The 25,978-nt window shown below is 43.5% G+C and overlaps 1 protein-coding gene across 2 annotated transcripts in view; it reads left to right on the top strand.

Moving 5' to 3' along the window:
* Positions 1 to 6,954, top strand: part of THSD7B (thrombospondin type 1 domain containing 7B) — a 680,297-nt gene extending 673,343 nt beyond the window's left edge. For both annotated transcript variants that reach the window (XM_019480192.2, XM_019480191.2), the window contains exons 27-28: positions 3,373 to 3,460; positions 5,804 to 6,954. In XM_019480192.2, coding sequence (XP_019335737.2) covers positions 3,373 to 3,460; positions 5,804 to 5,885 — 170 coding nt within the window. In that variant the 3' untranslated portion in view covers positions 5,886 to 6,954. The remainder of the gene's footprint in view (positions 1 to 3,372; positions 3,461 to 5,803) is intronic.
* The last annotated feature ends 19,024 nt before the right edge of the window (positions 6,955 to 25,978 follow it).

Raw genomic sequence — 25,978 nt, 5'->3', positions numbered from 1 at the left:
TAAATATTTGGATGATGAGACTGAGCACATCCTTAGTAAATTTGCAGATAACACCAAGTTGGGTGGAGTTGCAGACACTCTGGTGGGTAGGTCTAGGATCCAGAATGACCTGGATAGATTGGAAGCATGATGTGAAATCAACCAGATGAAATTCAACAAGGACATGTGTAAAGTCCTGCACTTGGGATAGTATAATTGGATGTACAAATACAGACTGGGACGACTGGCTAGGTTGCAATGCTTCAGAGAAGGCCCTGGGGGGGTTACAATAGACCGTAAGCTGAATTTGAGCCAACAGTTGCAAACAGTATATATACTGTGTTGTGTTAACAGGAGCGTTATTTGAATATCAAAGGAAGTGATTCTTCTGCTCTATTCAGCATTGTTGAGGCCTTACCTGGAGTACCATGTCCAGTTTTGGGTCTCTCACTTCAAGAAGGACATAGATAGATTATAAAGAGCTCACCAAGAGTGCCAAAAATCATTAGAGGGCTGGGAAGCATGAGTTATGGTGAGGAAAGGATGAAACAGTCAGGGTTATTTAGTCTGAAGACAAGAAGGCTGAGATCTGATTACAGTTTTCAAGTATTTGAAGGGTGATTATAGAGAGGAAGAAGATGGATGAGCTTTTCTGTGTGGCCAGAGGAGTCAGGACTAAGAGCAGTAGCCTCAAGCTGCAGCAAAGGAAATTCAGGCTGGAGATTAGGAGGAACTTGCTGACTATGAGGGTGATTAAGCATTGGAACAGGCTACCTAGTGAAGTTATGGAATCTCCATCCTCGGAAATTTTCAAGAGTGGGTTGGACAGATCCTTGGCTGGGATGGTTTAGTCAGGGATGATCCTGTCTTGAGCAGGGGGCTGAATTAGATGACCTTGCAAGTCCTTTCCAGCCCTATTTTCTTATAATCCGACAAACAGTAAAGATGCAACAGTAAAATGAATATTTTGATAGATATTTCAAGTTCCCCACAGTGAAATTGGCTGTTTCCTAGCCACTAAAATCCCCGAAGTGATTGCTTCTGGTCATTGTGGTATATTGCACTTCTTGTGTTTCCAATTAGTTTGTGATGATTACACAAGTCTGGAAAAATGTATTGAAAGATTATATTATGATATATGAGGCAAAACTAAGGCTGCCTCAGTGTCTCGATCCCTATGGTTAAGATCTCAGCTTTAATGTTATATCAACATGTATGACTTCCCTTTAATAGGTATCCTCTCTGCAGAGTATATCTGATCTAACAGGACTTATCCAAAGGCTGTTAAACTTAGTGGGCTTAAGATCAGACCCATCATCCAAAAGTATATATAATATACACCAAGAATTATGTCAGTTTGGGCTTAAATGCCTTTGACAAACTACAGCCTCTTCTAAGTTATTCTTTTCCAGTGTCAGGTGTCCAGCCCATCATTTTTCATGGATGTGGACCTACATGGCCTTTCCTGAAGGCCAGCATTTAGGGCTGCAATCCCTCAATAGCTGTATCAGGCTCAACCTCAGCTCAAGTGTTGGACTTTCTGGCCGTGTCCACACAAGTGCTGACATTTGATTCTTCTAGGACAAGAAGCAGTGGCACAGCTAGTACCCAGGGAACACCCATGCCACACACCCTCTGGTCTGTGGCAGGATACCCCAGATGGGGTAGGGGAGGCTGGGGCCAGCAGCTGCGTTGGCCCCAACAGCCTTACCTGGGGTCCTTAGGGAGCTGCAGTTTTGGCGTTTCTGCAGCTGCTGGCTGGCAGCCAGCACATGGTTCAGGTGGGCCAGGCTCTGGCTTTGGGTGGTACATGTTGCTGCCATGTTCACAGCCCTGCTTTTTTTCTGCATGAGCTTTTTGACCCCAGGATCTCCCAGGGTCAACTCCCCCCCGCAAGGTAGCAGTGCGGGGAACGCATCAATGTGCAAGATGTGGTGCCGCAGATACATACGGCATGGCCGTGCTCCTCTGAACACGGCCTCTGTGTTCTCTCTGGGAGTCATAGAATGAAAGAGTAACCAGCTAGTTTTCATAAAGCACAGTATTATTTTAACACTAAATCGGTACATAGAAAAGATATTGTAAAACAATAAATGAATGGCCTGGTATGCTATGTGTGTGAGCTACCTAGCAACCATATATAGGATCCTGCTAAGTACCAACACATCTGTCTTCCAGTCTGTGTCTATGTACATTATCTCAGTTCCAGCTTGAGGATCTCTGTTTAGCATATAGAAAATTAAATTTTATCACAACTTAAAAAGTTTGATGTTTGTTTCCCAAAGGTGTTTTGTATAAGCACACTGATCTGCTTTTGGCCTGATAAAGAATGTCTTGCTTTCAGAAGCTTGTCTAGCTCTATCCCAACTATGCAATTGGTCCAATAAAAGACATGACACTAAGAAAGCTTTGCTTCTTGTAAAATTCCTGGACCATTACAGCTACAAAATCCCTCTAACACTACTATGTACTTTTTGTTAATACCACACCATCGGTGATCTAATTCATGTAAAAAGATGTTCCTCAGGTAAAGATGGGCTTAAATAAAAATGCATACAATATAAGACCAAATTCTCTCTTGCATTTACACAGGAGACAAACAGCAAAAGCTTATTAATCAGGCAAAGAATGGTACTTCCTTCTACTTGCCTCCATTGCTCCTGTTGAAAAGAGTTCCTGAGCACCACTCTTCTGATGATTAAAGATCTTTTCTGATTTCTACTCTAACTGATTTGTGGAAAATTTAGACCCGTTTATTCACAAGCCAACATTTGCTTGTTTATTAAATAGCTCTTTACCCTCCCTAGTTAGGTTTAACCCTTCTTCCTTTCCCCCCGCCAGTAGGTCTCAGTGGTTATATTGATCCTAGGCTTGCTTTTCCATAGGTTAAACATGGTGAGCTCTTTGAGATAGTCTGATATTACTTGGGTCAGCTCTCCACCAAACTGAATTTGTCTGAGCTGCCATTGTTTCTCTTCACTACTGTTGCTCAAATACCCCATACACCTATTTTCTTCTCTATGGGCAGTGAATTCCCTGGTTTGACTGTAGCTCCCACGATGTACTGCTGCAGCTCAACCAGAAGAAAGACAGCAACATGGTTTTATCTAGGACAACTGGCCTGAAGTGGAATATTTTATCTTGCTGTTTCATCAGAAAAATCATTAACTTCTGATTTTCCATCAGAAAATTTTAATTTTGCAGAAACTGCATAAAAATTCTCAGCCAGTTTGTTTCCTTTTAATGTCCATTTCCCATTAATATTGTTCCTACTTGCTACACAACAACTATGCAATTGTTATTGCTATAGACTCATTAACGTGTGAATAAAATAAAACTTAATGACTGATTTGTAAAGACTCCTTTCCCTTTTTGCCCTTCCACTTTCAATAGATGGCAGACTTAAAATATGGGTGTATGGAGTATCAGCTGGTGGTTTTCTCATCTTGATTTTGGGGATTTTTACATCCTATCTTGTTTGGTAAGTACTCTGTAAAGAATCATGCTTATTTGTGTCCAAATAGTCTAAAAAGAATGATAGAGCCAAATGCATCACAGTCAAAATCATTTAAATAAATATAGGCAATGATACTCAACTAAAAATGAGTATAGGCAGAATCAAACTTAGTCCGTTGTATTACACTAGTTTGGTCCATGTACTAAAACAGAGGTTGGCAACCTGCAGCCTGCAGGCCAGATCCTGCCTATGGATCCATCTGATCCAGCCTGTAGATATGGAGCTTCAGCAGTAGTCCGTTTCCCATGCCACCATGGAGAAAAATAGTGGCAGTGGATGCCTTCCCTGTGCTGTCCCAAGAAGCAGCAGCAGCTGAGTCCCAGTGCCCACTATTCTCTAACATGAACTGGGTTTTTCTATCCTGCAGCCTAAAAAGGTTGTCAGCCACTGTATTAGAGCAACTTAGATTCCACTAGAATGTATGTTCTGTCCCAGTGTGATCACTGACATGTACCATGGCTCTGTTTGATAGGGACAGACTTATTTTATGACTATGAATAACATTTATATGTATGCAGACTTCTTTTGCTGGGGTCCCAAAGTGCTCCCAAGCCACTATTCTCTTTATATTCCATGTTATATAGCTGATTTATATGCATTATTGGGGCAGGGAACTTTTATATTTCAGGCTATTATTAGAGAGAACTGGATGGAAGCATGGGCACTTAAAGTTAGCAATTTTTTTATTATATCTAAAAAAGGCAAAATTAAGACTCATTACTTGTTCCTGGAAATACAGGGCAGACAAAGCTACTCTTACATTTCTAGGATAGCCAGGGCACCAGAGGAGAATGTATTATCCCTTGGGAGCCACATTGCTGCCACAAGTTTGAGCAGTGCCCAACCTACTCTTATCTATAGCACAGAATTGGGGAGCCCTAATGCCTTCCTGAATATTCTACTATGACCATTGTAGAAAATATCTCATAAATATTTGACTTGTTCTGTTTTCTGCTATAGGCACATATACTGTATATTAAAATGAGATATGTGACTGTTGGTTAGCAATTTTTGTTCCAACTACTTATTTTTCAAAGTCATAACTACCCATTATTCATTACCTCAAAATTTAAGTATCTAGTTTCTTGGGAATATGATAAAATTATATGGCATCCTTTGAAGAATAAGATGGAAAAGATGTGCTTCTTCGTAACAATAAATAATTCTCCCTTTGTGCAATTCAAGGAGAAGAAAGAAATGAGAATATCTGAGATCAAGGCAAAATGGTTTCCATATTGATGTGGTTCAGTTTTTCTGTCTGGCGTAGTCAGTCTTTAGTGTTTTTTATTTATCTACTGATGGTCAAGAGTAAAGATAATTAGATAGATACTAGGGCCATGCAAAGCTTCAGTCCTGATTCGATTCGGGGAAGATTTGACCTAATTCAGTAGCCAAATTTCTGAATCTGAATCAAATCAGAGGACCCATTAATCTCTTTGAATTGAATTGGAACCCTCTGAATCGATTCAGAGACATTTGGAAAAGTTTGGAGATTTGGACTTAGAGACAGCTTTAAATGTTTTTTCTACATACCTTTATGTAACAGGGACATGCGAATGCTGCGATGCTGGGCAGAATGGAGCTTCCCACAGAAGCACGGGGGGCTCCCCAGCACTCTCGACAGCAGGCCTGGCAGTGGACCAGAAGTACTTCCGGTCCACTTCCGGGTCTCCTGGGAGCACGCAGGCCCCATATCCCCCGTCTCGGTGACTGGTGCCTCATGGGTTCCCCTGTGGCTGATCACCGAGCCAGGGATGCATGGGGTTGGGGCCCTAGCACACTCCCCGGCAGATCCTGGTAATTCCAGTCCACTTCTGGGTTCGCCACCAAGCACATGGAGGGTCCCCGTGTAGTCCTATGGGATGGTCCATGTGCCTCAGCATCGCAGCAATCACAAGCCATGCCTGCTACCTCAAGGTATGCAGAAAAAACTTTTAAAGCTGTGTCTGTGTCTGAATCACTGCTTCTCTAAATCAGCATTGAATCTTCAGATTCAGCCAAATCGAATCAGGGACAGTGATCTGAATCAACAAATTGAATCACTGTCTCTGATTCAGGCTGAATCCAAATCAAATAGGGCCCACATCACACACCCCTAGTAGATGCACCTTAATTTGCATTCCTACCTCACACAACGATTCCCTGTGGGGATACAGCTCCATACTTGCTTTCTTAAATGTATCCATGATATTGTCAGTGTTACGTAATTTTCAAATGGAAATAGGTACAACGTAAAGTTTTTTAAAGTTGCACTTGATATGTTGACTTGCATTTGTTTTCAAAAGATTGTTTTAATTTTCCTTGCAGCAAGAAACCAAAACAGCATCACAGTCCTCCTCAACAACAGAAACCCCTGACTTTAGCATATGATGGAGACATAGACATGTAACAAAAAAATCCAAATTTAGACATCAGCTGCCTTAACTGCTTTCTCTTTTGTAACTTTCAGACTTCTCAGTTTTTTTGAGGAATCTCTTGATGTGTAATATATTGGGCAGAATATAAATATTGCAAATTTAGCATTTTGCCTTTGATTTATTTTAAAAAATGGAGTCAACGACTTTCAGATTTGTGAAATCTCTCCCAAGGAACTGGAAAATTCATTTCTTCCTGTTTTGACAATGGGAATAATAATAAAAAAAGAAATTCTACAGACTTCAGTAAGCGTTAATTAAGGAAAGCATGACAATCCTGCAGAAAATGTGACATTCACTGTAAATGACAAGTTTGACACTGCATCAGTATGCACTATATTAGTGCAGGATTCTTTACTCTTCACGTATTTCAACAATGAGTTTTCTAGTGTTTACATTTGGTTCAAAAGACTTTAAAGCTGGATCATGTATTTTGAGAACTGCAAAGATGAATGTGTTGAAATATCTGGAATTCTCTGGGTTTTTAAAAGTTAATGCCTTCTTGTCCTGTTTTCTATCCTGGAATATGATTTTGCTTCATTTCCATCAATGGGACAGAATAAGGATTGTTTAAATTTTCGAGCACATGAAGTGGCATAGATGGTTTATAACTAAATATGTTTTTTAAAGAAATGAGTAGATAGATGTTTTGATGAATGGCTAGAAGACTTGATTATTTTAAAATAAAGTATTTTAAATTAACTTAAACCATGTAGATACATTTTGGCCATTTTAAATTGTTATTCAGTTTAATTAATACAAACTCTCCTTTTGTATTTAAATTTTCTTATCTGAAATATTTATATATTCTTTTTTTGAATTTAATTATCTGACCTCATTTAATATACATCTAACACAAATGCTGTTTGTAGAAGGTCTTGTTTTTTTAATGTTTAAAAACACTGGAAAGTGACATATTCTAAACATCTGGGAACATTTGAAGAAGATAAGTGTTTGTAATAGTATGTGTAGCAAGTAAGAAAGTGCCATCTTGTGGTATTGACATGTACTCATAAGCAAATAAAATACTAAACAGAGCAAGAATATTGCTGCTGGTATTTTCAATTAAATGTGTCTTAAAGACTCATTTTACTTTGCCTCAAAATTTTTAAGCCCTGATTATTCTAAGTGATCTTCCTTTTCTTATGCTGTAGAGATTAACAGGGAAAATATTGCAGAGAAAAAAAAGTTTGGAAAGTAACTGCAGATCCATACAGCAAAATATTGTAGTAAACTAGAAAACAGTAACACAGCTCTACAGTTTATTCTAATAATGTTTAGACTAGAACACATTTCATAATGAATTACTTCATACAATGCTTTTTGATATTTGACTACTTCATTTTTGAATCATTAAGAGAATAATAAAGTGACAAATTCTGTACTGCTACATATTTTCAGGTTTTTTACATTTCAGCTTATAACTGGTCACATTCTGCCAACTAGAGTGGAAAATGAAGATTTCTTCATCCATGGAAAGTGTTGATAAATACAAGAAACTTGCTTTTCAATTTAATTTGCTTAAAAAGAATGGTCAAAAATTAGAAACCCAATATTTCCAGCTGAAAACTGGGATATTTAACTGGGATATTAAATATTTTGGTTCATCCTTTTGTGGTAACACATGTGAATTATGGTTTAGGTTCATTGTGTTTCCTTAGCCAGAGTATATCATATACTCTGGGTTTCACTATCACTCAAATATTGTAGTGCATCATGGGAGTCACATGGCCTTGGTTCATCATAGAAATTGTTGTCTTCTTATAGGAGACCAGTAGTGGAGAATGGGAGTGTGATAGGCATGAACTACAATTTCCCATGGGGTAAAGCAGGAGCTTTTCTTAAACAAATTGCCTTGGCTTTGGGAAACTTTCAGCCTTTACAAGAAAACAAAAGTTGAAAACACAACAGAAATAGTTTGGACAGAAATTTTGGACCAACTCTACTACTACTGTCTTCCATACTAGTGCAGAGATTGAAAACAGACTCCATTGCTTGGAAATTAATTATTATTTACAGAAGAATAGTATTCTTCCAATTTTTTCACCATTGCTGAGTCTTCCCCTGGAGTGGAGTATCTAGTTTTGGGCAACACACAACAACTTAGATGTCGATAAACTGAAGAATCCAGAAGAGTGCAACAAAAATGATTAGAGGTCTGGGAAACATGACATATGAGGATAGGTTGAAAGAACTGGGGTTATTTAGTCTAGAGAAAAGAAGACCAACAGGTGATTTGGATAACAGTCTTTAAATACAAAAACGGCTGTTATAAAGAGGATGGCAGTCCCATGTTCTCTTTATCTCCAGGGGACAGGGCAAGAAGTATTGTAGATTGTAACAAAATGAATTTTATTTAGCTAATAGGAAGAGCTTTCTACCTATGAGAATGATTAGGCAGTATATATAGACTATATAGAGCAGTGGTGCTCAAGCTTTTGGCCTCATGGGCTGAGTGAGTGGTACACGGCCAGTCCAGTCCAGATTAGGTCCCAAATTAGTCAATATGGCATGCAGGGCCACACTGTCTGGTTCATAGGGCTCTCAACAGGTGCAGAAATTTGGCAGCAGGGGAGCATCAATTAATACTGCCACTGCTTCCCTCCACCAAATTTTTGGACACAGGGGGAACACTGCAGGCATAATTATATGGCTCTTGAAGCAAAATATGGCCCACAGACCAGGGGTAAGCAGCCCTCATATAGAAGGATTGTGGAATATCCATCACTGGAAGTTTTTAAGTGTAGACAGATATTTGTCTGGGATGGTAAAGGGCAGATCTGGAGGTTAGGGTGCAGCGGTGCTGCTGCACCCACCCTTTGATTCCTGTTCTACCCAGAAGGGGCAGTGGCATTTCTATTCAGTGAGTCAGTTGGTTTAATGGCTCATTACAATCTACCTTATTCCTGCTTATCTCTCTTCACTCCACAGGTGTTAACAGACCTGTCTTGTTTTTAATGGTCTTGGTGTTTCACAAATCAAACTACCTTATGTTTTGCAATTCTGCTATCTGTTAGTCATTCTTGGTAATGTCTCTCCAATTTCACAGTGCTGCAGACTGATTTTAGCTCTAGCTCATATCTGGTGTAATTACAGACTGAAAATAATATATTTTTGCTGTTTTTGTTTAGTTTGTTGCTTTTTTAAACTTTATATATAATCTTGTAATTAGTGCACATTCCAAAAAAAGTTATATTTGGTTTTCACTTCATCTTAAAGTGAATAATATAGTGCTAGGTCCTAGCATATTAGTAAGGCTGCTAGCTTCTCTTTTAGATGGAGAAAAAGAGGTGTTCTGTTATGTGATAAAGTACTACAACCCTTTCCAAAATCCTAGATCCACCCCTGGGGGTAGTTGAATGGAAATACTAATACCAGATCTTACAATAGTTATTTGGATGGATATAGTGTGCATAGAATGGCTCTTAGTGGAGAGTGAGAGAACAAACATAATTCAATGAGCTCCTGAGAAGTAAGCAGAGTGGGAAATTAAGTGTTAAAAAGTAATAGCCACAAAACAGTCATTGCCCTGGCAATGAGCTGGCAGTAACTAGCCCAGTTCTTTAGCATGCTATTTTACTGGAGTGATCAATGACCTCCAGTGAATATGCTGTTTTTCAATTATAGGCTTGTTTTTCAACCACAAATAGTAGCACCCTCTGAAGATGATCATTGTATTTATTGCAGTGGATGAAATGTTAACACAGAAAGGCAAGCTATAGATAGGAGAGATTAATTGTAATTGTTGATTTTTCCCTCAGTTCACTTGTATTGTAAGAGCTGGTCCAGGCAACCCATGGATCAGAGAAAGAACCCATGATGCCCATACTGTATATAGTAAACCGATCAGTGCAGAAAATTGCTTTGGAGACAGGACTTCCCTAACCGTATACACTATAGGTATTCATGAGGTTTGTAACCAATTAACTCCTTATGTGTCTTTGCTGCAGCAGTGCAACTTAAGTCATTGCCTGCAAAGACAAGCACAAATGAAATAAATCATTCTTATAGAAATAACAGGCTGCTAATATTACATTGATTTATAAATGTTGAGACCTGATAGGATTAGGGTGATTGTGTAGCCTGAGTTCTGGCATAACAAATTAAAGGATGAATGTGTCTAGTTCAGGGGTGGGCCTGCAGGCTGGATTCAGCCTGCCAGTTGATTAGATCTGGCCCAAGGCTGGCTCTGCTGCACTCCACATGGGGCTGGCCCCTGCCACGGGCAGCCAGAGCAGTGCTCCTGCCCATTCCTGGCCCCAGCCAAATATGCACAGCTTCCAGTGAGGCTGCTTCCAGTGTGCAGGCAACCAAGTGGGTGGAAGGTGGCAGGAGCTGTAGCCAGTGCTGACCCAGCCTGCAACAACTCATAAAAACTCTCTATGTGGCCTTTGGGCCCAAATAATTGTCCACCCCTGGTCTAGTTCAATAATTTGTGGTTGGATAAATCTGTGAAGTTAGATTGTGGCCTCATTGCCATAGAAGGTTGTTGATGCCAAGAACTTGAGTGAAAAGAATTGCACATAAGGGCATGAACATATATGTTAGAGACCTTTCAAAGAGGCAGCGGCTGACGTTCTAATTGCTATGTGTTAACGAGCTGAGAGCAATTCAAATGTTGCAAAACTTGATCTAGTTTTAACCTCGGATGACATACACATAACAAGAAAACATAATAACTGCTGCCCTTTCTAAAAGTGTATCTTAAATGGGCATCAAGAGTGCATTCAGAGTTACCGTAAGTAATAATAAAAGTTTTGGAAAGAATATTAAATCTCATGTTTAGGGATTAAACAAGTCCCAAAATCAGACCTATCTAGTGTCAGTGGTAGAATACTTCCACCTAAGGTGAGAGTTTCGTGAAGCACCTAGTGTTGGCCACCTTTGAAGACAGGATATGAAATAGATGGAACTTAATTCTTTTCCACTGTGGCATTTCCTGTATCTCTGACTAGTGTGCGCCTCTAAGGTCTGGCAACACACATTCAATTTAAGATGTGATACACATGAGCCACAAAGTTATTCCACATATTCCACATTTCTGGCTCGCATACTGCATTATCACATCTTAAACAGAGCTGCACGTGTGGCTGGTTACTATGGCACAATTAACTTGTTGATTGTGTCTTAAATGCAACATGTGTTGTGGGCCAAAAAACCTACCAATTTGTGGTTAAAAGATAACAAGTGATGGAGAATTTACCCCATATTCCCTGTTTCTGCAGTTAGCAATACTCAGTCAAAAATTTATTTTTTGAGTTCACTGGGCCATATTTCCAATTTAGAAATTGTCGAACTTCTGCTTTAGTGTTGTATTGATTCATTACTTTGTATTTCACAGCTCTAAAATAAGAATACTGTCTCTCCATAAAAATCTTTGAAACCCAAATTTTCTTAGATGTCATGGTACCATTACTACTTTAAAAGAAAGATGTGACACAGAATAAGAAAAACGAATCTTACAAAATAACAAGAAATTGTTTTTTAGATACATAGGGGGGAAAAGGAAGGCCCAGGGAGGAATAGGACTCCTACTAAATGGGCAGAAGCAATTGGTGACGGACAGGGGGGACAAGGCTGAACTCCTCAATGAGTTCTTTGCCTCAGTGTTCCTAAGAGAGGGGCAAGACAAGTCTCTCACTGGAATTGTAGAGAGGCAGCAGCAAGGCGCCAGACTACCATGCGTAGACCCTGAGATGGTACAGAGTCACTTGGAGGAACTGGATGCCTTTAAGTCGGCAGGCCCGGATGAGCTCCATCCGAGGGTACTGAAGGCACTGGCCGACGTCATTGCACAGCCACTGGCGGGAATATTTGAACGCTCGTGGCGCATGGGCCAAGTCCCAGAGGACTGGAAAAGGGCCAATGTGGTCCCCATTTTCAAGAAAGGGAGGAAGGAGGACCCGGGCAACTATAAGCCAGTCAGTCTCACCTCCATCCTTGGCAAAGTCTTTGAAAAAATTATCAAGTCTCACATTTGCGAGAGCCCAGCAGGAAAAATTATGCTGAGGGGAAACCGGCATGGGTTCATAGCAGGCAGATCATGCCTGACTAATCTAGTCTCCTTCTATGACCAGGTTACGAAACACCTGGACACAGGAGTAGGGGTTGGTGTCATATACCAAGACTTCAGGAAGGCCTTTGATACGGTATCCCACCCCAAACTGGTGAGCAAGTTAAGAGGCTGTGACTTGGATGACTACACAGTCCGGTGGGTGGTGAATTGGCTAGAGGGTCGCACCCAGAGAGTCATGGTGGATGGGATGGTTTCGACCTGGAAGGGTGTGGGCAGTGGGGTCCCGCAGGGCTTGGTCCTTGGACCGATACTCTTTAATGTGTTCATCAGCGACTTGGACGAGGCAGTGAAGTGTACTCTGTCCAAGTTTGCAGATGACACAAAACTGTGGGGAGAAGTGGACATGACGGAGGGCAGGGAACAGCTGCAAGCAGACCTGGATAGGTTGGACAAGTGGGCAGAAAACAACAGAATGCAGTTCAACAAGGAGAAATGCAAAGTGCTGCACCTAGGGAGGAAAAATGTCCAGCATACCTACTGCCTAGGAAATGACCTGCTTGGTGGCACGGAAGTGGAATGGGATCTTGGAGTCCTAGTGGACTCCAAGATGAACATGAGTTGTCAGTGTGACGAAGCTATCAGAAAAGCTAATGGCACTTTATCGTGCATCAGCAGATGCATGACGAATAGATCCAAAGAGGTGATACTTCCCCTCTATCGGGCACTGGTCAGACCGCAGTTGGAGTACTGCGTGCAATTCTGGGCGCTGCACTTCAAGAGGGATGTGGATAACCTGGAGAGGGTCCAGAGAAGGGCCACTCGTATGGTTAAGGGCTTGCGGGCCAAGCCCTACTTGGAGAGACTAGAGAACCTGGACCTTTTCAGCCTCCGCAAGAGAAGGTTGAGAGGCGACCTTGTGGCTGCCTATAAGTTCATCACGGGGGCACAGAAGGGAATTGGTGAGGTTTTATTCACCAAGGCGCCCCTGGGGGTTACAAGAAATAATGGCCACAAGCTAGCAGAGAGCAGATTTAGACTGGACATTAGAAAGAACTTCTTCACAGTTCAAGTGGCCAAGGTCTGGAATAGGCTCCCAAGGGAGGTGGTGCTCTCCCCTACCCTGGGAGTCTTCAAGAGGAGGTTGGATATGCATCTAGCTGGGGTCATCTAGACCCAGCACTATTTCCTGCCTATGCAGGGGTTCGGACTCGATGATCTATTGAGGTCCCTTCCGACCCTAACATCTATGAATCTATGAAAAAAAATGTGGTAGAGCCCAAAAGCCAGACTGTCAAGGCACAATAGGCTACAGCATGCATTCAGTTATTCCATTTGTGCTCAAAACAGGGTGTTTCCAAATAGCAGTACCAGACTTGTTCATATAATTTTGCGTAAACATTTTGAAATCCTAGCATTTTATGTCATTTAGACTGTCCTGTACAGTCAAACTGTGCTTGAAATAGAATGTGTAGGGATGAAATCCTTGGCCCGCTGAAGTCAACGGGAATTTCATCTTGGCTCTCTTTCTCCTAGAAATCACAATGCATGCAAGATGTATAAGTGGAATTTTTGACTGAAGCTTCAGTGCTGATGTCCTAGGCAAGTGATCTTCTAAGTTGTCTTTGCTCCAGAAGCAGACTAGTGTCAAATTCTTGCAAGACAGACAGCTCCTGTAAATTGGCTTGTACCTACATACATATAAGGATGGAAGAAATCAATTAAAGATAGTATAGATGCTTGTTGATAGCCGGATCACATTGTTTTTCTTTGCCCAAGAGAACTTACTTTCATCACCAGCTTCATAAAGAACAAACAGGAAGAAAATGTTATCTTTCTTAAAAATCAGAAATATACAGCTGAGCAGCTCTGTTTGACACTCTTATTTTCATTGTTATCCATAAAAAGGGTTGCACCATTTGCTGTCAATCCAACTGAAATGAATTTCTCCTAGTATATAACTTCATTTACATATGTGAATGGAAGGAAAGTCTAGATGCACTTTAAAAATAACATCTGATTTTCAGTTGCAAAGCATCAGTTCAGAAACAAAATAATTCAGAACCTGTGGAGCATTGGTCAGACTCCTGATCTACTTGATATATTAATCTGGGGCCCGTGACAAATTAAAATACTGTACCATGTAGAATTTTATTCAAAAGAATTAACTTTCTAGATTTGGCGGAGAAGATGAGCATTATCTAATCCAGAGCATTACCTAATAGACTACAGTCCTACTGATTTTGAATATTCAGACCATAGCTCCAAGTCACATTGAACTGCTACCATTTACCTCAGTGGCATGGTGACTCTGAAGCTTAATTATTACATTTTCTGTTTAAGCACTCTGGCTGAAGTCTTGACCTCTTCAAAGTCTGTGGTAAAACTCCCATTAACTTGAAGCATGTATGTATGTATTAGGCCTGTGCGAAGTGGCTAGTATTCGCTTTGGATTCAAATTCAGCCAATTCAGGGGACAGTGATTCGATTTGGTGATTTGAATCACTGTCCCAAGTCAATTCAGATTAATCTGATTCAGAGATTTGACCGCCGCCGAATTGGCCGAATCTCCAAATCAAACAGACCCCATTCCCCGCCCGCTCTCCCAGCCCCATCAATGACTGCCCTGCGTGGTCCCAGCGTCCCTGCTCTTTAAAAAGAAAAAAAAAATCCCCACACTCGCTAGCTGCTGCCAGGTAGGAGGGTGATCCCCACCAGACCCCACTGCCCCACACCCCTGGGGGAGCAGGCAGGGGATGGGGCCTAGTGGGGGTTCCGTCATGGTCCCCTCCCCCCTCCTTCAGCCACCCTGCCCACAGCCCCATACTTACCAGCATGGAGTCTGGGTCTAGCTCCCTGCAGTGGCAAGTGGGGACTGCCTGAATCTCCGAATCTCTCTGAATCATTTCCAAATCAATTTAGATCTTTTTATTGGTCTCCTGATTCGAATTCAGATTTCGAGATTCAGCTACTGAATCAGGCCAGATCTCCTCTGAATTGAATCAGCACCCAAAGCTTCACACAGCCCTAATAATTATTATTATAATATGAATGTAGTTAATATCTACATATTATGCTGTAGCAGGGCACTAATGTGCCTGCTACTTGTAGAGCCAGAGTAACTATGCAGGCACTGGTTGCCAGGGTAACTGGAGGAAGCTAGTGACTCACACCTGCCAGCTGACCGGAAGGGCAGGGCCTGGCTCTTTTATAAACCACAGGCCGGAGGCCAGGAGGCAGTTCCCTGCTGGCAGCCAAGGGGGAAGGAGCCCTGCTGGAATGAGCAAAAGAGAAGGGGCCAGACTGCAGGTGTGGCCTGGGATTTGGGGACAACTGAAGAAACTCTGGTGTGGTGAGATGAGGTTGGAGCCAGATAGCTTAGATTTTATGTTATAGCCCAGGGGCCTGTGTTTTGTTTTGCTGTTTTTTACCAGTGGTTTGGGTGAGGCTATTAGGGGTTGGGGGAGGCCTCAGAAGGGGACTCACGGTAGAGTGGGGACCCCAGTGCCAGCACGGGCGCAGCATTCAGGGTGCACTGACCCCAGCCCCAGAGAGGGGGGCAGCATTGGAGAGGTCCCAGAGAGGGGGGCAGCATTGGAGAGGCCCCCAGAGAGAGCGGGGCCATGGTGAGACGCCCCCAGAGAGAGGGGGCAGTGTTGAGAAGACCCAGAGAGGGGACAGCATTGAGAAGCCCCAGGGAGGGCATAGTGCCAGACAGGGCTGTAGAAAGCTTGAGCACCAGTGAAGGCACAGAGTGAGGCAGGGCCGCGGAGGGCCCAAGGAGGATGAGGGGGCCAGATTACAACAAGGCCTGGACAACGGCGGTGCCATCTGCGAGGTGTGGGCTGCAGTGTAGGGGAGGAAACAGAGCCACACATAGCACCCCCTGGCATCAGGGCAGTAAAAGGGCAGCCTCCCGCTAATTAACATCAATTAATCAATTAAAAACAAGACATGGCAGGCGGGCAGGTGGCCCAGGAACAGGGGTGCGGGCCACGTTTAGATCGGCCCTACAGCGGGCACCTGTTACGTATGCATATATTACCTATATAAAATGTATGAATGTGTTGGCTATGGATGGGCTTTTTTTCCTACCAATATCATTATTAGGGCTGTGTGACATTTCACCCGGCTTACTGGCTTCAGCGCTGGTCCCAGCCGGCAGCATGCACCTCCTGTCATCCAGCAGGCAGATTGGGGGCCCAAACCCCTGTGAGGAGACCAGCACAGCCCTGGCAGCCCTCCCAGGGGTGCGGGTGGGCCCCTGATCTGTGAGCGGGATTACAGGAGGCGAGTGCTGCTGCCTGGGGCCAGTGGCAGCACTGATCTTTCTGGCACTGGTCTCAACCAGCAGCACCCACCTCCTGTCATCCAGCAGGCAGATCGGGGGCTTGCCCACACCCCTGGGAGGGCTCTGGGGGCTGTGCCGGACTCCTCCTGGGGGTGTGGGCCGGTGATCTATCTGCTAGATGACAGACCAGCACTGGGCGCAGCCTACACCCAGCGCCAGGAAGATCAGTGCTGCCGCTGGCCCCAGGCAGCAGCACCCACCTTCTGTCCTCCAGCAGGCAGATCAGGGCCCACACTCCTGGGAGGACTCCAGCACAGTCCCTGCAGCCCTCCTGGGGGTGCTGGTGGGCCCCCGATCTGCCTGCCAGATGACAGGAGATTTGTTCTGTTGCCTGGGGCCAGCAGCAGCAAGGGCTGTCCCCGTGGGGGGGCGCGAATCAGGGTGACCACCCCAGGTCCCACACTTTGAGGGGACCCGCAGAGCCAGGCAGAGTAGCAGTAGCAACTCTATGCTGCCGCCACTGGCTTTGTGTCTGGCCACTCACTATGCTGAGGGCTGTGGGGGCTGTGTCAGAGTCTTCCCAGGGGTGTGGGCCCCCAATCTGCCTGCTGGATGACAGGAGGTAGATGCTGCTGATCTTCCCGGTGCTGGGTTTGGGCTGCGCTGCTTTGTCATCTGGCAGGCAGATTGGGGGCACACACCCCCAGGAGAAGTCCAGCACAGCCCCCACAACCCTCCTGGGGGTGCAGGCGAGCCCCCGATCTGCCTGCCTGCTGCATTTTACGATTCTCCATTATAACCTATGGGCGAAACAGCATTGAAACAGCGAAAACAGTTTAGATTAAATTGAACAGAACAGTGCTTTTGAAATTAAACGAAATTCTAAATGAAACACTGTTCTGTTGAAACATTGAAATGGAAGTCGAAGCAGAACAGTGCTGTTTTGGACAGCCCGAATAATTATATCATTTGCACCCTAATGTGTAGCTGTTATACTGCTATAGAAGCACTTTCAACATGTACACCTTATTCCCTTGCTTATGTAGGAATAGTTATATTGGCATATGCATACTGTATTCCTTTGAATATAAAACAGACTTTTTTAATAACCAAACGTATCTTCTAAAAATGGCCTTCTGCTTAAATTTGAGAAAATAAAAGTAAAAACCTCTTAAATACACCCTAGGGGTGCATCCAGATGAGTGCACATATGCCTGTTGCGGTGTCTTAAAGCAGTTTGACCTGGGCAGAGGAGCCTCTGGGTCAGAACAGAGGACCTAGCTGGAGGGTAGATAAGCTTGCTAACCTGGTAGCTGGCCCAGAAGTGCAGGAGGCTCTGCTACAGTGCCCATACCACAGTCCAGGTGACTGTGTGATACCTGTCCAGGTCTGGGAGGCATGCAGCAATGGGGGTTGCATGCTGTTGCAGGTGGCAGCAGGCCACAGCCATGCAGCAACCCCCTCTGCCAGACTGCCAGGGTAGAGGGTGCAGGGGCCACTCTAGGTTAGGGCTGTTTCAGCAGTCCAGCTGTCACAAGGGGCTAGTGTCCCTAGATACCAGCTGGCTGGGCCTCAGAAGCTCCTGAGAACACCATAGGTGACTTAGAAGCTCCATAAGTGCTCCCTGCGGCTGAAGACCCCCTTGTCTCTAGCTCCCCCTCACTGAAGATCCTGGAGAAACTGGTCAGGGTCAGTTTGCCCCAAGTGGCCAATATGCCCCACATCAAAGTGCATGTTCAGCAATGTGTCCTGAAGGAAAAATCTCTGGCACAAATTTATGCCACTGCTATTTGAGCTGCTGCAAGTAAACATGCCTGCATGTGTGGACGCACCCAAAAGGTGGTAGTCCCGCAAATGTTTCTTTTTTTATTTTATTCAGAAAATTTGGTGCATATTTTATTTAAGGGAGTCATATATTTAATACTGGTATAAGTACATCTATATTAGGAGGTTATACTGCTTTAATTTACAGATGAAATCTTTTTTGCATTGATTTATTTACTGGAACTCAAATGAGATGAGTCCATTAGCAAGAAGAGAAACTTTTGGTAAAGTAAAAATGAAATGAAATTATTTCTTTTTCATATGCAATGGACTATGAACAAATAAAAGTCTTGCTGCACATGTAGCTCAAAATCTGGTGGTGTAGAATCTACTTCTTGTATTATTTTGTATCCTGTATGCTTGCTTTATTTACATTTGAGAAAAAATAATGGGGACTTGAATTGATAACTACAATGCTAATCACAGCTATTGTACGCCTGCTGGATGGATTTTAATGTGTAACACTTTTATCTTCCAATCTAATATAGTGTATTTTTATTTAAAACAGTAAACAAGGCTAATTTATCACTCATTTAAATGTCCTATAAAGAAATTATAAAAACATATTTTTGCTCACTGGTAATTACACTCATTTGCTTTGATTATTGTTCTTTGTTACAGTAGAATGCAGAAAGTCTGTGGACACACACATAGGTTAAAGCAATTTATGGGATTATAAAGAGATGCTTTGATGGAACAAGAAAAAGAAATCGGGTTCAATTTATTTCTGATAAAAAAAATGTTAATTTGATTCATTGCTTTATGAAGGTTCATCTGAACATTCCAAAATTTTTAATTAAGTGAAGCAAATACGGCATTGAAAAAATAATAGCAACAAAAACAAAGTTTCAACAGTAAGCACATTATCTGGAACACAAAGTATTTATTTTTCAGGTTATGTTGAGTGGGAATTGTAAAGCTATCATTCATGTAGTCTAACCATGACAGCTGCCCCCCTCCTCCCACTCCTCCTGTTATTAGACTTCAAGTGGCCTTTCTTGTTAAGAGGAAAACAGTCTAACCTTGGGACCGCAGCTTGGCAATTGCTCTCTTTTTTATGATAGATTTAAATGGGCAAGATTGAATCTGAATGCTCCATCCCCCCTACTGCTGAGATCCTTGTGCTATTTCATACCTGAAATTCAGATAATGCCTGTGGGCAGGCCACATGTCTGCAGAGATACTACTGTGGTCATTTGGAGATCTGAACCAAAGTAAGTACATTAACATTGCTCAGAGTTGAATCGGGCCTTTGGCAACTTGCTTAGAATTTTTCATCCTCAGAACACTTTGGAAATGCTAATAAATCCATGACAAACCTCTGTGCAGTAAGTCATCTGACTTAATATTTGCCTTATGCATCTTCACTTTATGAGGGGTGGAGTATTGCTGTAGCCATGATGGTCCAGGAAATATTCAAGAAGCAAGGGTTTTGGGGAGTAGTATCTTTTATTGGACCAACTGCATAGCTGGGAGAGGTGTTAAACTTCTGGGCGCAAGCAAGTGAGGAGGAGCACTTTGTGCCAGAAAGCTTGTCTAACATCTCTCCCAACTATGTGAAGTTGATCGAATAAAACAGGTCCCCAAAAACAAACAAACTCATAGCTTCTCATATTCAAATAACAAAGGCAGGTGGTGATAGGTGTTCAACACCTAGAAAACCAAAAAGTATACCAAGACAGATGGTGTTTGCTTCCTTCCCTTCCCTCTGTGGAAGGTTTGTGGTGAAGTTTCAAATGCTATGGACTAACATGTTTTGAGAGAGCCGCATTTACCCAAATTTACTTCAGTGAGTCTAAATAAGGAAAGAACAGGAGTGCTCCATCTGGCCCCCAGGCCATATCCAGCCCATGGAGCCATGCTATCCAGCCAGCAGATGCCCCCATGGGTCTGAAAATTTGGTGACTGGGCAGTGGTGACAGTAATGCCTGCTCCCATGCTGCCAGATTTCCAGACCTGTGGGGAGTCCCATGGGCTGGATAGCAAGTTCATTGGGCACACAGAGGTGGCCTTGGGTCTGATCCAGGCATGTAGGAGCCGGATGAAGGTGGTGGGGCCCCAGTCTTGCAGCCTGGGGCCAAGCAAGGAGAGCCTGGGGTCCCGATCACTGGATCAGGCCCAAGGAGGCAGCACAGGGCCCTAAGGAGGCAGCATAGGCCCCAGGGAGGTGGCATTAGGCCAAGGAAGGTTACATGAGGCCCTGATCTAGCAGTGGGGCTCAGAGAGGTAGCATAGGGCCCAAATCCAGTGGTGCAGGCCCCATGGGGGTGGCACGGGGCTCCAATCTGGGGGTGCAGAGCCCTGATCCGACAGCACAGGGTCCAAATCCTGGTGTGTGGATTGGCCCTGTGCCACCTATCCAACCTGCAGCACTGATAGGTTGTGCACCACTGGGTAGACCATGGCATAATGACTTCAATCTCTGGACATTTCTTTACCAACCTTCACCCTGTGAAAAAACATCACACAGAAAAACTAGTGAGACACGGTATCCACTCTGTTTAGTAAAATGTTTTGAGTTTCTTGACAATGAACAAACAAGGTTCCCCTCTCAAGACAAAGGCCTCATCTTTTAAATAGGCTATAGAAAATACAGGTGATGAGGGTCTTGACCACATGAAAGTATTTTGTTTCCATGCCATTTACCCCTGTAACAAGGAACCAAGGGGCTCCTGTTCCTTTAAAGGGAGGCTGCAGCAGGCTGAGCTGGCTGCGTATGGGGCCGGCATCTTGCAGTGCTGGTGAGACAGCTTCCAGAAAACAAGCAGACTAGGAGCCCTGCAGATAGAGGCTACCCCGGGGGAAGTGACTGTCCCCAGGGATAATAGTAAAGCAGTAAGCCATGCCAGGGGCAGGCATCTAGGCAGCCCAGAAGCAAAGGGCAGCAGGCAGCTGAGCTAAGCCACAGCAGGGAAAACAGACTGGTCAACAGGTCCAGAATGGAAACCCCCATGGGTGACTGGAGAGTCACCTGAAAGGAAGGGGCAGGGTTTAGGAGGCCCATAAAGTGAGTGCCTGCGACCAGTCAGTTTGGCCCTGCAGGCAGCAGGAAGAAGAGCTCTGAAGGAAGATGGCTGCAGGGGAGTGACTGACCTGCACCTGAGCTGCTCTGGGAGTTGACAATAAGGCTTATGGCTTGCAGGAAAGTATGGCCCCATGTGGGGATAGTTTAGTTGTAGCCAGTGGGCTTGTATTTTGGTTTAGGGTTTAAACAGCAGACCAACTTAGCATCTGGCTCCAGCTACAAATGGTATACATGGCAGAGCCTGAACATATTGAGAGTGGGTCTTGGTAGATGCAACTTTCTCATGAAATCATGGGGTCTCAATGCAACTGACTGCTGTGTTTGTCAGGAAAAGCAAACCAGGGATCATCTCCTAAGATGCCCTGAAGCACCACAATGCACCCGCCCAAAATCTGGCAACACTAACACCAGAAGCAGTGGCCCATGCAGCATATTGGGAGCAGACCATATAAAGAGCTTGGATTGGAGACACGACAAAGACCGGCAGACCAGGAATGCACATAAGAGGTGGTGAGGAGGCCATGAGGGTGCCTGAGGGCACATGAGGGCTTGAGCCTGCCAGAGGTAGGGGTGCAAGCCACAGAGACACCTGAAAGCATTTGCATGGTTTTGAGCCCTGGCAGAGGCAGAGATGCAAGCGACAGTGGTGCCTGAGGGGAACGTAGGTGTTTTGAGCTCTGTCAAGACCAGGCTCAAAACACAGGTAGGCTGATGCCATGAGGGTTAAAGTCTAAGAAGGAAGTAGCCTGAAGCTGGGAGGGCCAAGGAGCGAGAACCAGGGCCAAGGGCTCAGAGCCTGAGAGGGGTGAGAATCAGGGCCAAAGACATTTTGTCATTAAAGTTACTGACCAAAAAGAAAGTACATATCTCATCTGTTCTTCTAGTTTTCTACAGAAATGTGGTCATGTTGCATTTCAGTCTTTATCAAATTCTACATTCAAGAATGGGCAAACTAAATAGACCTTACACTAAAGTTCACAGAAATTGGAGAGAACATATTCATTGATTTCAGTGAACTTTAGATGTGGCCCATACAATGTTTCAAAATGAAAATGAAAATACTACCATATCTTGCAGAAGAGTTATAAGATTAACTGTATTGTGAGCTCTCAGCTACTACAGCAGTGAGGGCTGCACAGGTACCTAAGGCCCCCTCTAGCATTACATTTATGCCTCAATGTGTTAATTGTGGCAGAAATGGCAAGTGCCACATGTGCACCTAACTTTCAGTGCCATAAAACGCAAACCAGCCATTAACATGATCCACAAATAACATAGTACCTATTTATGGTTGGTTTGTGTGGCACCTGAACTTGAAAGTGTGGCACATCCACACACCGTAGCTAAGCTGATTGTTGAAATCAGCCCTGGACAGCTGCAGTCTCCATCCAGCTTGCTGACAATATTGTGGGCACTGGCTTGGGGAAGCCCTGCTCTCCGATAGGCTGGAGCCTGTGCCAAGACCAGTGCTGGATATCAGCTAATTGTCAGCATCAGTCCCCAGAGCAGTCCCAGTTCAACTGCCTTGGTCTGGGGAGGAAAGCAGACAAGAGGGGAACCATAGGTTGTAAGCAGGGATACCTGGATGCTTCCCGCACTAGAGAGTTTAAACCTCATGTCTGGCAACACTGGGTATGGATCATCAGAGGCTGGTGGCAGGGGAGCCAAAAATGGGAACTCCTGGCCGGAGCTGCTGGGCACAGGGTTTAAAGTTCACACAGCAGAAGACCTTTGGTTTTCCCTGCCAGGAACCTCTGATCCTCTGTTCCTGGAAACCTCCCCAGAGCTGCCAAGCACGGGGTTTACAGTCCCTGCATTGGAAGCCCTTATATCAGCTGATTTTCTTCCTGGACAGTCCTAGGTGAACTGGATCTGCGACTGTCTGGGGTTGGAGCCAACAGTCAGCTGATACTCCATCCTGGCCCAGTCAGCTCCAGCTGTCCGGGCTGGGGCCAACAATCAGCTGACTGTCACCCTTGCATCCAGGGCTGTGGGCCCCCACCTTTCAATTTGCCTGTGCAGGGAGAGCCCCAGATTATGATCCCAGGCTCCCCCCCTGCACTGGCAAGCAGTAACAGCGTGATTGGAATCCCTCACCCCAAATTCACATCTCCTGCCATGCATGTGTGGCATGGCAGGAAGCGTGAGTGTTGGCATTGGAATCAGAGCCCATCTCGCCCTTAGCTGAATGTGTGCCATGGGCCTAAGATGACTAGACAGAAAAGACTGTCCACTACATGCTTCAAGCTAAGTACATAAATGATAAAATATATGATTACCAGTGAAAGTAGGGCACTGAACAGGATGGCCTAGAAGGCACCTTGCAGGCTTGCATTTCTGGGGTCCTAGATGGTGCGTTTTGCTTGTTGCTTTCAGAAGTGCACAGTGTTGGCTAGCTGCCATCTATTGGTCATTGAATTCAAAAACGGGAAAGTTAAGCTAATCATAAGAGTTTTAGAAAAATCCCACCCTTCAGATTCTTCCATCCACAGTACACAGGATAGACATGTTCTGTTTTATTTTTTTAATCATTGCCTATGATTTTGTCCCCCTTTTTTTGTTCCAGTTAATTTCATTTAATTTTTATTTTGTCACTTCATTGACTTTGATTAAGTTCATAAACTTTCAGGTCAGTTTTTTAAAACAAAACAACAAAAAATCAAAGCGCTTTTTTTTTTTTTTCTTCCCTTGCTGGCTTCCAGTTCTGAAACAAAGTATGTATCAGATTGCTTTTGCAGTTTCTACATCCATTGCCTCGGTAAAACAAACTTGCCAGATCAGTTCTACTTTGATAAGCCTTGTAAGGAAAAAGCATTTTCTAGCTACATGTTATTTTATGACTTGTTTGTGGCTTCAGAAATCCTTTATACAGTTTTAAAAACAATTTATGCTTTATTGCCTTTAAGTCATTTCATGAGAGCACTTGTGTTTCTCCTGACATAAAAATGTCACTGGACAGCATAATGAATATTAAGGAGGTGCTTAAGTGAGAATGAAACAAGGAGCTCTGACCTAACTATTCCATGTATACAACAGATAGAGGAGAAAACTCAAATGTCAGGGTTGTGTTAAACTGTGGGTAAAGGACTGTGTTACTGTGTTAACTTATCAATTGACTGACCTTACAAGTAGACTTTAAAGCTGTAGAGAAATGTGTCTAGTGTGATAGTGTACTCTTACCTTAAGAAATCCCTTTCTTTGCCCACCTGGCACTAGCCTTGTTTAAAAATAATTGACCTGATCCTGCTACTTTCTCATGCTCTAGGAGTAGCCCCAATGCAGTGATTGAGTATAAGGAAGTATGTCAGAATCTGACCTAAAATGGGAAGATATGGCCTAATATGGAATTAAGAAGAAAATCAATCATTGTAAAAAAAGATCCAGGGCTACGTTCTGTTCCTGCTCCTGACACCAACGTTGTCTTTGACATGCGTCAGAGCAGCTAGAACCCCTATCTTTGGCAATTCATCATAAATGAGAAGAGGAGCCCACCTGGAGGCACTCTTTCCTGCATAGGCAGGGGGTCAGACCTGATGATGTGCTGAGGTCCCTTCCAACCCTAGCATCTATGAATCTATGGTAGCAAACACAATGTCTAGTGCTGAGTTTGTTTCATTCAGAGCTAAAATCCTTCTGATTCACTCTTTAATGATGGAATGTATCCTTCAAATTATACTCAATGTTTTGGAGAACAAGTGAATTCCCCTTGTTATTTTTAGTAGACCTTCTCCAGTGCTCCTTTATATTTTGTCATAAGAAAAAGCAGAAAATACGCCGTACTGGGTGAGATCATCTAGATCAGTACCGCGTCTCTGGTAGTGGCAAACAGTAGATGCTTTAGAGGGAGAGTATGTGAACAGAGTATATGTAGAGTTATCAATCCCCTGTCATATGCTCTGTGGCATCAGCTATCATTGGTTTAAAGGTGTCAGAGGATGCATCCATGACTGTTCTATTCAACAGCTCCCACTAGGCCTGTCCTCCATGAATTTGCCTAATCCTTTTTTTTTTTTTTTTTTTTTTTTTAACCTGGCTATATTCTCTGTCTCTGCAGCCTCCTGTGGCAACACATTTCACAAATTGATTACATGTTGTGTAAAAAGTATTTCCTTTTGTTTGTTTTAAATATACCTCCCAATCATTTCAGCAGGTGCCCCTCTTGGTCTAGTATTCTGGGACTTGGAGAGTAACACTTCTGTATGTATTTTGTTCATAGTCTTCATGATTTTTTAGACCTCTCTCGTATTCCTCCTCAGCTTAATCCTTTATGAGCTGAAAAGTCCCAATGTTTTCAGTCTCTCCTGGTGTGACAGCTGCTTCAGACACCTGCTTTTCTTCCCTTCTCTGTACCTTTTCTGTTTCCACTGCATCCTTTTTAAGATGTGGAGAGCAGAACTGCACACAGTACAGATGTGGGCACACCCTGGATTTATTCAGTGGTGTAATGATGTTTTCCATTTTGCTTTCAGTTCCCTTCTTAATGATACCTAATATTTTATTGTCTTGGGCTTTTGTTTATGCATTGAGTCAATGTTTTAGAGACCATTGAGAGACCATAGAGAAGTACACTAAGCCTTATCCCTCCCCCCCCCCCACTCTGCCACGTTCCCTTTTTTTCTCTCTCAGCTGGACAATCACAGTCCCTGCAAACTCCCAAGCACACCTGACTTCTAATGACATTTCAGGCATGGCATCTTTTCTTCTGCAAAACAAGGGTTTAGATACTTACCTGTGGATGATGGAAGAGTAAGGCTGAAGGGAATCTGAATGGCTTATTGCATGTCACAGTTTGCCCTGGTGGGGTAAGAAGTATTTCTTGTAGAAACATAGAGCTACATTCTTTTTTTTCTTTTCTTTTGTATGACTGTAGGAACAAGAGCTATCATCACAGGTTTAATTCCAAATTCCCCAACCA

Source organism: Alligator mississippiensis, chromosome 4 (assembly GCF_030867095.1).
Source record: "Alligator mississippiensis isolate rAllMis1 chromosome 4, rAllMis1, whole genome shotgun sequence".
NCBI classification, from domain to species: domain Eukaryota; kingdom Metazoa; phylum Chordata; order Crocodylia; family Alligatoridae; genus Alligator; species Alligator mississippiensis.
Note: the sequence above shows the minus strand (reverse complement) of the source record. Positions and strands in the feature narration are given on the sequence as shown.